This window comes from Hypanus sabinus, chromosome 3 (assembly GCF_030144855.1).
Source record: "Hypanus sabinus isolate sHypSab1 chromosome 3, sHypSab1.hap1, whole genome shotgun sequence".
NCBI lineage: Eukaryota > Metazoa > Chordata > Chondrichthyes > Myliobatiformes > Dasyatidae > Hypanus > Hypanus sabinus.
The window spans coordinates 130,594,211-130,608,222 of record NC_082708.1 but is presented as its reverse complement, the minus strand read 5'-3'; the positions used below and the strand labels follow the sequence as shown (position 1 = coordinate 130,608,222).

General features: G+C 40.8%; 1 protein-coding gene across 11 annotated transcripts in view; it reads left to right on the top strand.

Moving 5' to 3' along the window:
* Positions 1 to 593: 593 nt before the first annotated feature.
* The window catches only part of gab1 (GRB2-associated binding protein 1), a 200,155-nt gene continuing 186,736 nt past the window's right edge, over positions 594 to 14,012 (top strand). For 5 of the 11 annotated variants that reach the window (XM_059965124.1, XM_059965126.1, XM_059965125.1 and 2 more), the window contains exon 1: positions 2,654 to 2,794. In XM_059965124.1, coding sequence (XP_059821107.1) covers positions 2,669 to 2,794 — 126 coding nt within the window. In that variant the 5' untranslated portion in view covers positions 2,654 to 2,668. Of the gene's footprint in view, positions 2,156 to 2,653; positions 2,795 to 10,817; positions 10,910 to 14,012 lie in introns of those variants that run through there. The other 6 variants (XM_059965131.1, XM_059965128.1, XM_059965122.1 and 3 more) reach the window with 5 other exon arrangements.

The window sequence follows — 14,012 nt, the reverse complement described above, 5'->3', positions numbered from 1 at the left end:
GTGCAAATTGCCAAAATAATTCCAGGAGATGAAAAACAGCCAACATTTCTTTTCTTAAATTTTGCTGAAGGCATTTATATTGATGTATTTTTTACTGCAATAGTTTTCAGTAGTTTGCTTTAAAACATTAAAACAACTTTAATTTAGTAAAACTACTTTATCTTGTGTGATGAATATAATTGACGTGGCTTGAGGAAGAGTAACTGAATTATTGAACTTGGCAGCGTGACTAAGATCAGTCAAGGTCGCCAATAACCAAGGATGCCTCAGCAATCTTTTTCATTGTACCAATACATGTCATATCAGCGCCCCTGTATAGTCTGATTCAGCACATCGTTCTCACCAGGATCACGATGAAGTCATCAGTAAATTCCAGAACATATCTTGTTAAATTGAACATCCTACAGACCTTCATACAAACTCGTTACAATTTTAAGGGTGCTAGCGCAACGAGATTAAACAGCGTTAAATTCAGAACTTAACAGTTCATTTTTTTTAAAGACCGTGCCAATGTTATTAAACGCGCGCTTCTGCTTTAGCTTGGTTTTATCACAGGAACTGTGCACTATGGAGATGAATTGGTGAGAAGTTTTTTATTAATTTCCCCGCAAATAAACCAGTTTACCGTTCTCGTTACTCGTTCATATACATTTCGCTAAATAGTTCTGTTCCCGATTATCCCTTTCTTCGGATGTGCCTTCCGGGTCAGTGTAAGCATATTCTGACCAGATAAACCAGCTCCTTGGAAGTGTTTAGACTTGTTTGATTGGGGGCGGTGGGAGGCAGTAGAATGGGGTTACTGGCTTTATTTCCTTTTGATGAATAAGCCAGAAAGGCCTCCCATCTTCACGATTATCTTTCGTCTTGTGACTTTCCACTACACACGCACACACAGAGTTTCACCTTTCAGCAAGCGCAAGGAATTCGTGCGATCTTTTGTGCCGCATTCCGCGGATTCCTTTCCCAGAGAGGCTAACGATTTTCTCATGACACAACCCACTTCTGCACTGGGTGGAAGAGCGAACTTGCACTTATGCCAGCAAACAAAACAACTTTCACTGTGAAAGTTGTGCATTTTTCGAAAACAGAAACATTTAGACCATGCAGCTTCACACGTCAAATTTTAAAAGCTGCAATATATTGTTACATGTTGGATAGATGATAGCTTATGTTATTGCATATAAAACCCAGCGCTGGTTCCACCCTCCCCCCACATTCAGTCAGTTCTGTGAAACGGGATCGCCCCAATACCCAGAAACAGGGAACGCCATCCACCGCTGCTGGGAATTGTAGTCCAGACGTGATCGAGGGCTGACCCTTTGGAATTGCAACTAAATATATGATTCTGCATACTGGCGGAGCCAGCAATAAGAAACTGAAGAGTAAATCCGACACATTAACATTAACGCATTATCTATGTTAATCCAATGAGTGCGTGAGTTGGCGTGTGTATTCCTCGAAATGTTTTCTAAGTCTGCCCCTAAACTTCCAGAACTCTGGTCTTGATTGCAGATACGCGGCTGTGCCATTGTCTCGATATGGAGCTGAAAAGCTCCTTCTAGTCACTTCACTCACGATCAAGTAAACCCCAGAGCGAGCTCCTTTTTGAATATTAAAAAATCACAGTGCAGGAAAATCTGAGGTGAGCAAACTACAGAGCCCACAATTCCGTGTAATAATTCCTTTCCCCTCCTCCTGGGAAACGTCACGTGGCGTCACGGAGCAGTCGGATCGGTTGGAGTCGGATACTTTGTTGGGAAAGTCTGGAGTCGACTGCCGGCGGAGCGAAGCTGTCAATCATCCCAGGAAGAGTGGTCGGGCCGCGGTGGGGCACCGGGGCACAGTGCGCTCCGCATTATCATCACTCCCAGTACCAGCAGCCACCCAGTACGCTTTCTCATCGCGGATTGCTGAGCAGGGAATTGGACAAGAGGACGTGAGAAGGAAGGGAGGGAGAACGAGCGCTGGAGCGAGTGTACCTGGGCTGTACTGAGAAGTTGGGTCATAGTTCCTGGACTTTCTGAGGCACTGTTCTGGTTTGCTTTTCGCCCTCATTTGTGGCGCTTAGAAGCCGAGTAAGAAGATGAGCGGTGGCGATATTGTCTACAGCGGCTGGTTGAGGAAGTCCCCACCGGAGAAAAAGTTGAGACGTTACGTAAGTTTTTTTACAAAAACACCAATTCGAAATATGATACTTTTAAGTATATCTAAATTAAAACGGGAAGATTGAGATCTTGTGGGAAAATATCAAAGTTCTTTTGAAAATTAAATGTTGCATTTGGATATTTTCATGTTTGGATACTGGCTATAAAATGCTCTGTGTTTTACTATTATTAACTTTCTTCGTATGCAAACTAGGACCTGAGTTACTATGTGAACTGTTTTACTGAGGTCCAACTGAGTAGTTGCCAGCGTTGGCCGAATTTATGAAGTTTTGCTTTTCCGTAAATCCACCCCTTTTGGATGTTGGACATTCTCTGTTGCCTCGCGTTCGCTTTGATACTTAACTTGTTGTATTTTAGTCGCTGAATTTGCTTTAAAAACGTATCTTTACTATAATGGTTTTCAGGGGAATATTTGCTGAATTAAACAGACTGTTGAACATCAGGTTTCCAGTGAGAGACACACCCATTAACTTGGCTGTTGCCCTTAGTATATTTGAGGGAGAATGGGTGTTGATATGTTTTACTGCAGGTACAATGCCAAAAGACGTGGAAGATTGATGCAGCTGCTCGTTACGTGTGGAAACCCCAGGCATGTCTTCTTGCAGAGTCATGGTTCGCTCATCTCCAAGGTGTTCTCTCGTTGATAACTCTGTCAGAAATATTTTAATGGGCTGCCAGGTGAAGTTTAAGTTGCAAACGATGACGGGAGCTAGGCCTTTTAAATTGAGGAAAAGAATAGCCCGGAATATAAATTGCAGGATCCAGAATCTCAGGATTAAACTGCACTTTAATCATCTGTAGAAAAGTATAAAGCTTGAGGTTTGCGACAACTCTTCAGGTTTTATCATTTTTTTTGGCAGTTGATCTGTTTGTGTAGGTGACAGTTAGTAGTCCGATTGTCACGTGGAACGTTGTAAAAGTTTTATTGCAGGTCAACAGGTTTCGAAAATTCAAGTACGCAAACTTTAGCATTCTTTAGTCTACAGACTTGCAAAGTTAATGAGCTAATTATTTACTGCAGTTTTAGAAAACATTTTTTAGGTTGTAGCCTTTAAACCGTTCTTGGTTTTTGTAGTGGCTTCTCCGCTTCTATTTAAAATGATTGGTACAGAAGACGAGAAAGGAAAATTTAAAAATTGCTTTCAGTAGATATTTGAAGCAAAACCAACCATCTTTTGAAGTGTGCCGGTTTGAGGATACACTTCTTCAGGGAGTATTTTCCACAAGTGTTTACTTTGTTTAAGGAAAGTATTATAACTAAGAAAGAGATTTTGTTCTGGTTCCATTTCAGAAAGTCTTGGCTATTTGAAAGTTTCTTCCCATCTGTTCCTTAAAGATTTAATTGCTTACAGAAGACAATTTCTTGGTATTGTGCTGGACTATGGAGGCTTTTAAAAGTGGAGCCTTCCAGTTATTCAGACTACTGGACTGGCTGGAAGCGAGCATCCTCTCCTGAAGTTTCTAGATGCCTTTCTTGTAGGAGGTGAACTTAAGCCAGTGACTTTCATGTAAATTAAATTGTGTGCCCTCCTTTGCATTAGGCAATCAAATGAAAAGAAGAACCCAGATATAAACACATGAGATTTTGCAGATGTTGGAAATCCAGAGTAACACACAAAATGTTGGAGGATCTCAGTAGGTCTGACAGCATCTTTGGAGAGGAAGGAGCGGTTGATGTTTTGGGCCAAGATCTGTGAAGAGTCCTGATGAATCGTCTTGGCCCGAAACATCAACTGTTCATTCCTCTCTGTGAGTGCTGCCTGACCTACTGTGAACCCATATGTAACGACTTTACCATATCCAATACAGGTACTGTACTTTTTTCGCAATGAATAACTTTTGAGGACTAGTGCCAGTCGTGTTCGCAAAACAGCTGGGCAACATGATGGACAAAATGATTACTACATAGTTTGTGGAGTTGATTCGAACACAAATGTTGATCAAGGAATGAGGTAAACTCCGTGGCTCTGCGTAGAGCTGCGGAAACTTTTTATACCTGTCCTAAAAGAAGCAGAAAAAGCTTAAAACTTGCAAGAAATACTGAGGTCTTGTAATACATATCAAGAGGTATTTTTCTGTTCAGATGCTTCCCGGTTTGCTATTTTCAATTATCCAGTACTGTATCTTTAACGTTGCTTTTTGACCCTTCAAAAATATATTGGACAAAATTTTTTTTTGTGCTAAGCAAAAGCTTGAGCTTTAAACACTGTTGTGAAACGCATTTGGCACTAGCATGCAAATTGTACTGCAGTGAAGTCATGTGTTAAGATCCCTGGAAAATGGTGCATAAAAAAAGCAACCTAAAGTTTTAGACGAGGAGAGCGGGCTTTAAATGAGTCTGTATTTATGTCGGGTGCATGATGGGAGGTTGGCTAGGAGTGCAGTCTGAACATCTGGGAGCCAAGACATTTCCAAACTGAAAATTTAATTTGGTTCACTTAAGTTAATGGTCAATCCATCTCAAGCATTTTCTGAACCTCGGGCAAAGTGCAGAGGCCCTTGTGAGATGTTGCCAGGCCTGTCTATCTTGATTGCTGATTATAGGCCAAGGTGGTGGTGTTTGAGTTTCGTGTCATCTGTGTATCTTCATGTAGTGCCTGGGAGTTGTTTTAATTGTGCGACAGTTCACTCTGCACCAAGGGCCCTGCCTGGATGGTATAGCCAAAAAAGCAAATTCTTGCAATGCCAGTTGCTTCACTCTGCAAGTCAGGCAGCATCTGTAAAATAAAAGAAGCAAACAGTTTTTTATTCAGGATCCTTCGCCAGAACTGTGAAAGAGAAAAGATGAATTTTCATTTGCAGAGATGGTTTCAGCTGAGTGGGTGGAACAGAGGTTGTATCTCCGGGATCAAAGGCTGTCCTGAGTGTTTCTAGTAATTTCTGTTGTTATTTAACACATTTGCATTGCTGGGTTGTTTTAAAATCCATGACTTATTTTAGGTGACAATTTTTATCACAGATTCATGTTAAGAGTTGTTAGGAAAGTAATTAAAGTTTGGTTTCAAAGTGTATTTTAGACACTTTACAAGAGTAGAGAGAGAAATGGAGTTGGGGTAACTGAGCAAGCAGATACCCCTGCGAAACCTTCTGGGGCCCATACAGTTTTAGGCCTGGCCACCAAAGATGTGTTTAAGTAATTGGGAAATTCAAGAGGCTGGTATTGAAGGAACCAACTTTCTTTGCAGATCATGGAAATGGAAATTGTAGGTAAAAGAAAAATTAGAGCCTGGTGGACTATGGTCAGATGTGCTAATTGTGAGATTGTAGCTAAAGTCAGAATCAGAGTCAGGTTTAAAATTACTGGCATATATCGTGAAATTGTTAGTCAGCTGCAGTACATTCCAATACATAATACAAACTAAATTACAGTAAGGTGTGTGTGTGTGTGTGTGTGTGTGTGTGTGTGTGTGTGTATATATATATAATTAATTAAGTACTGAAGTAGTGTTCATGGGTTAAAGGGGAAGAAGCTATTCCTGAATCATTGAGTGTGTGCCTTCAGACTCCTGTACCTCCTTGATGGTAACAATAAGAGGACATGCCCTGCCTGGGTGATAAAGGTCCTTAATGATAGATGCTACCTTTTTGAGGCATCACTCCTTGATGATGTCCTGGGTGTTGGGAGGCTAGTGCCCATGAGGAACTGACTGAGTATACAACTTTCTGCAGCTTATTTTGATCCTGTGCAGTGCCCCCCCCCACCCATACCAGACCGTGATGCAGCCAGTTAGAATGCTCTAAACAGTACGCCTGAAAAAATTTGAGTGTCCTTGATGACATACCAAATCTCCTCAAACTCCTAATGAAATATAGCTGCTGTCATGCCTTCTTTGTAATTGCATCAATATGTTGGCCCCAGGATAGATCCTCAGAGAGGCTGACACCCAGAAATGTGTCCATTTCTGATCCCTCGATGAGGACAGGTGTGTGTTCCCTCATTTTACCTTTTCTGAAGTCCACAATCAGTTCTTTGGTCTTACTGACGTTGAGTGCAAGGTTGTTGCTGTGAAACAATTCAACAATCTGATGTATCTTGCTCCTGAATGCCTTCTCGTCACCCTCTGAAATTCTGTCAACTATAGTTGTGTTGCCAGCAAATTTACAGATAGCATTTGAGCTGTGTCTAGCCCCACAATCATGGGTGTAGAAGGAGAGTAGAGCAGTTGGCTAAGCATGCATCCTTGAGGTGTGCCAGTGTTGATTGTCTGTGAGGTGATGTTATTTCCAATCTGCACAGACTGTGGTCTTCGGTCTGGAAGTCGAGGAGCCATTTGCGGAGGGAGGTATAGAGGCCTACATTTTGGAGCTCTTTTGTTCAGACTTGTGAAAACGATGGTATTAAATGCTGAGCTGTAGTCAATAAACAACAACATGACATTAGGTATTTCTGTCGTCCAGGTGATCAAAGGCCACATGAAAAGCCAATAAGATTGCATGTGCTGTAGCCCTATTCTGGCGATAGGCAAATTGCACTGGGTCCAGATCTTTACTGAGACAGGAGTTAATTCTAGATATCATGAACCCCTCAAAGCACGCCATCATATGAGTATGACTGGATGGTAGTTCTTAAAGCAGCTCACCCTACTCTTGAGCACTGGTCCGACCATTGCTCTTTCAAAGCAGGGGGCAGCTTCTGACTGTAGCAATGAGAGATTGGAAAATTTCTTTGAACTGACACAGATTTTCAGAACCCTGCCAGATACCCATTTGGGGCCTGTCAACCTGCGAGAGTTCACTCTCTTGGAAGACGATATGACTTTGGCCTCTGAGACAGATCACAGGGTCACTGGGTGCCGCAGGGATAGAAAATAGAAAATAGGTGCAGGAGTAGGCCATTTGGCCCTTCGAGCCTGCACTGCCATTCAGTATGATCATGGCTGATCATCCAACTCAGAACCCTGTACCTACTTTCTCTCCATACTCCCGATCCCTTTAGCCACAAGGGCCATATCTAACTTTCTCTTAAATATAGCCAATGAAATGGCTTCAACTGTTTCCTGTGGCAGAGAATTCCACAGATTCACCACTCTCTGTGTGAAGAAGTTTTTCCTCATCTCGGTCCTAAAAGGCTCCCCTTTATCCTTAAATTGTGACCCCTAGTTCTGGACTTCCCCAACATCGGAAACAATCTTCCTGCATCTAGCTTGTCCAATCCCTTTAGAATTTTATACGTTTCAATAAGATCCCCCTTCAATCTTCTAAATTCCAGTCACTATAAGCCTAGTCGATCCAGTCTTTCTTCATATGAAAGTCCTGCCATCCCAGGAATCAATCTGGTGAACCTTCTCTGTACTCCCTCTTATGGCAAGAATGTCTTTCCTCAGATTAGGGGACCAAAACTGCACACAATATTCTAGGTGTGGTCTCACCAAGGCCTTGTACAACTGCAGTAGAACCTCCCTGCTCCTGTACTCAAATCCTTTTGCTATGAATGCCAACATACCATTTGCCTTTTTCACTGCCTGCTGTACCTGCATGCCCACCTTCAATGACTGGTGTACAATGACACCCAGGTCTCGTTGCATCTCCCCTTTTCCTAATCGGCCACTGTTCACATAATAATCTGTTTTCCTGTTCTTGCAACTAAAGTGGATAACCTCATATTTATCCACATTAAATTGCATCTGCCATGAATTTGCCCACTCACCTAACCTATCCAAGTCACCCTGCATCCTCTTAGCATCCTCCTCACAGCTAACACCGCCGCCTAGCTTCGTGTCATCCGCAAACTTGGAGATGCTGCATTTAATTTCTTCGTCTAAACCATTAATATATAGTGTAAACAACTGGGGTCCCAACACTGAGCCTTGCGGTACCCCACTAGTCACTGACTGCTATTCTGAAAAGGTCCCGTTTACTCCCACTCTTTGCTTCCTGTCTGCCGACCAATTCTCTATCCACATCAATACCATACCCCCAATACCGTGTGCTTTAAGTTTGCACACTAATCTCCTGTGTGGGACCTTGTCAGAAGCCTTTTGAAAATCTAAATACCACATCCACTGGCTCACCCCTATCCACTCTACTAGTTACATCTTCAAAAAATTCTATAAGATTCGTCAGACATGATTTTCCTTTCACAAGTCCATGCTGACTTTGTTCGATGATTTCACCTCTTTCCGAATGTGCTGTTATCACATCTTTGATAACCGACTCTAGCATTTTCCCCACCACTGATGTCAGACTAACCGGTCTATAATTCCCGGGTTTCTCACTCCCTCCATTTCTAAAAAGTGGGGTCACATTAGCTACCCTCCAATCCTCGGGAACTAATCCAGAATCTATGGAGTTTTGAAAAATTATAGCTAATGCATCCATTATTTCTTGGGCTACTTCCTTAAGCACTCTGGGATGCAGACCATCTGGCCCTGGGGATTTATCTGCCTTTAATCCCTTCAATTTACCTAACACCACTTCCCTACTAACATGTATTTCCCTCAGTTCCTCCATCTCACTAGACCGTCGGTCCCTTACTATTTCTGGAAGATTATTTATGTCCTCCTTAGTGAAGACAGAACCAAAGTAGTTATTCAATTAGTCTTCCATGTCTTTGTTCCCTATGATCAATTCACCTGTTTCTGTCTGTAAAAGACCTACATTTGTCTTAACCAATCTTTTTCTTTTCACGTATCTATAAAAGCTTTTACAGTCAGTTTTTATGTTCCCTGCCAGCTTTCTCTCAATCTTTTTTCCCTTTCCTAATTAAGCCCTTTGTCCTGCTCTGCTGGTTTCTGAATTTCTCCCAGTCCTCAGATGTGCCGCTTTTTTTTTGCTAATTTATATGTTTCTTCTTTGGACTTGATACTATCCCTAATTTCACTTGTCAGCCATGGGTGCACTGCCTTCCCTGGTTTATTCTTTTGCCAAACTGGGATGAACAATTGTTGTAGTTCATCCATGCGATCTTTAAATGCTTGCCATTACATATCCACCGTCCACTCTTTAAGTATCATTTGCCAGTCTATCTTAGCTGTGGAATCCTCACAGCTGTAATTTTATTCTCCCTTTCAAAGCGAGCATAAAATGTTAATATTAATATAATGACTAATCTGTATTTCTCGAGCATTTGTGTTTGCTGTTTCACATCTTCAGCATCTGAAGCATTCTGCACTTTGAGGATTGGGCTCTTATTGGTGAGGCTGAGGACAGCACTGATTTTTTTTCCCCCAAAGTCCCCATATTGACTGGAAAATCATGAGGTGCCAAAAGTAGGAGGAAGTACTGAAAAGGAAAAGTAAAATTTACAAAAGGAACATCTCTCGGATGTAAATGCTCATCTGGTTTCAGTCTGATGTGTTATATGCTAGTTCGAAATGTTGGTGTCAGCAGTTTTCCACTGACACTGCTGTTAGCATTAATGTTAATGCTTACGTTGGTCTGACGGCTCAACCAGTGATTTTTTTTCTTTGCTGTCATTTCACTTTTAATATTGTAAAGGAGTATTGCTCTTTCTCTTACAGTAGGTGAATATAGAAATGTGGACTTGTTTCAGTTTCTCACTTTTAAGTTGATTAACTACAAGTGGCAAATGTAATTTCTGAGAACAGCTAAGTGGAAAGGTCATTTATGTAGGAGTTCTGATTATCACACGATTAATGCTGCAACTAGGTTCATTTTAAAAATATGCTGATGTCTTCTTGAAGCCACTCTTGATATTATCTGTTGCTAGTCCTCCTTATAGTTGTATAAGTTATGTGAAGGAAGCCAGAGGTTGGTTATGTAAAATTCTAGAATTTTCCTTTGAGATTGGGGGTTCAAAATTATCTTGGTTTTATTGGTTGGATACATTTCTGTCTGTCTGGTTCTTGTGTGAGCTGAGACTGCGGTGAAATAGGCTGATCTGAATGATGTGTTGGCATGTTGATTTAAACTTCGGAGAGAGTCAGGAACAAATTAAATTAGAAGATTTTTCTGCCCAAGCCATTGATAGGATTATCATCCTATCTTGATTAGCGGGAAGGCAGGTTGATTATCTCTTATCTTAAATGCTTAGGGACAAAAGAGTTTTAGATTTTGGAATATATAGTAAGATAACTTGGGATAGCCACCATTCCCGACTCTGAAGTTACGTGCTACCAGTAAACAATCTTTGTCTTACACTTGTTCATCGCACCTAACAGTACAGATTATTACATGCCGTGAATAGAATGTGTGCAGTGTAACGGAAGCATCAGGAGAATACCTCCATCAGCTGCTGAACAACAACAAACAACGGCAGGATCTCAGTCTCCAGCTTCGATGCTGAGTTTTGATTAAAAGTTACTATACACTTATTGTATTTTACTAACTTTTAAGGTTTTATGTAAGGTATAAAAACAAACAGCATTGTAGATTAGTTCTGGTGTTAGATTTTTTGTGAATAGCAGAGGCTTTAAAAATTTTATGCTGTGCCTCTACTTAAATTACTGCAGCCAGTCTCCTGAATATTCACAATTACCTTCGATTTTCAGTTCATGGTGATAGATCAGCGTACCGTTAAGCGGCATATGTTCACCTCGACACTGACAAGGAGCAATTGTGATTGCCATTTTTTGCTTTGTATGTTGTTTTTCTACTGCTCATTAACGTGTTCTGTACGTGCCGTGGTACTGTACTAGTTAACGTGGAGCTGTTGCAGCTCAGTGCTCTGGAGTTCAGAGTTCAAATCCGGCACTGTTCTGCAAGGATTCTCGATGTCCTTTCCATGGGATGCGTGGGTTTTCTCCAGGTCCTCTGGATTTCTCTCACACTCTAAAGACGTCCAGGTAGGTTAGTTATTTCAGAGTCAGGTTTATTATTACCGGCATGTGCTTCTGTCCCGTTAGGGTTAATTAGGTTTTCTGGGGGTTGCTGGGGCAACATGGCTCGAAGGGTCAGATGGGCCTTTTCCATGCTATATCACTAAATGAAAATAAAATAACATTTATGAGGTCACTTCTCGGAACTGTCCGTGGTGCGCAGTGACCTCCGCCTTCCCAGCGTCTTGTGGAACTTTCTATTTGTGACATCATTTCAGTGCTCAAAAATAATTCGGATTTTAGACGTTATCAGATTTTGGAATTTCAGATAAGGGGTACTCAACCTATATTGGATATCAGTTCTTGTGTTCAACTAGTCTGGATCAGGACAAGCGAGGGGCTTTGTCTAACTTTGCAGAGAGCTCTGTAAACAAGAATCAGTTGGATATGATTTCAAACTGTACTTAGCTAATATGAATGAATGTTTGGTACATTTTGTCTTCATGTCAACACCATGCTTCAGTATGGTAAGAATTAAAGCTGCATGTTCATGTTTGTTAAATTTTAATCCTGGAACTCCTCATGATTCATTGGCTGTTAGCACTGGGCAATGCAAATGATTAACAATGTCATTACATGCTGGCAAGAAAACTTGCACAAATTTGCAATGTCTTTCATAAACTGATTGATATTCATGATGTTTTTCTTGAACTTAACATTTATTCAGTTTCTTTAATGTTTCTGTATTTCATTTGTTACAGTTTTAGGTTTTGAGCCATTGTATGTATTTAATTATGGTTCTGACTGCTAACATGTTGATAAAGATTTTACCTCAATCCCCTATCTGTTATTTATGAAATTCAGTACATGGTGCAAACATTTCTTTGTAAAGTCATTCTTGCTACCTACTGTAGGTGGCGTTTAATTGATATTTTCAGTATTAAATGAGGCACATAGTTGAGCACACACACAATAGCTGCACTTCCAGGGAGTGTCATGCACTGTGTGGCCACTGGGTCTCAGAAACTACTTGCTCCTTCTCCACACAGACACACACACACGCACCCCTCCCTCCCACACACACACACACACCCCTCCCTCCCTCCCTCCCACACACACACACACATACACCCTCCCTCCCCCCCCCCCCCCCCCGGGAGGGACTCAGCAGGTTAGGCAGCATCTGTGGAAAAGAGTACAGTCGCTGTTTTGAGACAAGACCCTTCAGCAGGACCGGAAAGGAAGAGGGAAGAAGTTCCCCCTCTTCAACTTCTTAGTCTGACTCGGTTCCTCTTCCTTTTCAGTCCTAATGAGGGGTCTCAGAGCGAAATGTCAGCTGTTTTCTCTTTTCTGTAGATCCAGGACTGGGAGAGCAAAATTGACCCAGAAGCAGAAGGCATCAGACAAAGCATTGAAGGAGGTTTTGGAAGGCATGTATGCAAATATATATAACATGTAATTAAGGTTTGTAAATTTCAGTCAGAATTTCCCCACACATGATTATGTTATAGTGCTGGTAACATGGGAGCTCATTCAAAATATGGGAGGAGTGGGAACTTATTCTTGGTTACAAGGTATTCAAGAAAAAAGATTAAAGTCGCAGTAGTGCTTGATTTCTTGCGATCCTTGTTCTCTTCTGTATGGTTGAAGTAATTGAAAACTTTGCAGTTTAACACACAATAATTCTCTTACCCATCACCAGTATTGCTGACTGATCCACACTTATTCCCAGTTAAGGAGTGTTGTCTCTCTTGGCCTTTGTTGCTTCAATGTACCTGAGATATACACACTCCTCCATTTCTGACTTCATGATTATCTCTTGAAGTTAATCCTTCCATCACGGGCAAATGAACAAAGGTCTCGCTCTTCAGTCTCCTCCCTCTCATTCTTACTCTAACTTCTCAGGATCCTTAAAGTGCCCCTCTTTGACTATAAACATGTTATCGCCTGCCTTCTGTCTAAATTATGTTCATATTTGTCATATACCACTATGTTAAAAGAGATGAATACAGGCATTATCATTGTCCTATGGAATCAGGCGGACTTTGTTTTGGGCTGGGATTTTACGAGATGAGATCTTGTATTAAGGGTTCTGGATTTCCCGTTCTCCCTGGTGTTTTAAGTGTGTATTGCATCCTGAGTAGAATTTCACATAATTCTCGAACTGCTTATGTTTAAATAGGTGCTCAGCTTTTAGTTTGGTATATTGATTTGTATTCCATTCCATCTCAAAAGTGGTGCTTCAAAGTGGGTCTTGAGACATACGGCACAAAAGAAGGCATTTAACTCAAAAGTTCCACTTTTTGTTGGCCAGGTGACCCGTCTAGTTCAATCTCAGATTAGCTCAAGTAATCTGTTGAAACCATCATCTGATTTCCTTTTTAATAGAAGCGCAGCTGCATCTTGAAGAACTCTGTTGACCATTCAAATGATCTTTCAGTTCTTTAATTACTTGAAGTTAGTTTCAACATTTAGTCTCTTATGACTGAAGGAATCAGTTTCTTGCTAACCTCGCAATTGTTATCATTCATAATCTTGAAGTTCTGTAATGTATCACCAGTGACTTTGGTTAGTTCTTCTCGTGATAATACCAAATCCTCTATGTGTAACTGAAGATGATGTGGTTCTGAAAGAGAAATTGTATTCTGGTACAAAACTGAAACTTTTTTCCTATTCTCTTCATTTGTTTGCTAATTTATCCTTTGAATTCTGCTCAATTTTATGTAGTCAAAGCATTGTCAGTAATAGCTTTGACATGATATTATCCAAATTAGTAACTGAAAGATTTTGCTATAATTAAATTAGTTCATTGGTTGACAGCAGAACATTGTCCTCCTTTAGTGGAGAGTATCAAAGATCCTGCAATGTAACAGTATGTGAACATTCTCCAATCTCATGGAGGACTCTTCGATTCCAAAACCTAAACTGAACTCTGACTAAAAATGGAATTGTTCTTTTAAAATTTTTCATAATCAGTTTCAGGTTTATTATCACCAGCAGGTGTTTGAGAAATTTGTTAACTTAGCAACAGCAGTTCAATGCAATACATGATTATATAGAAAGGAAAAAACCCAAGTAAATCAAAACAGTAACTATATATGTATATTGAATATATTAAAGATGGTGTAAA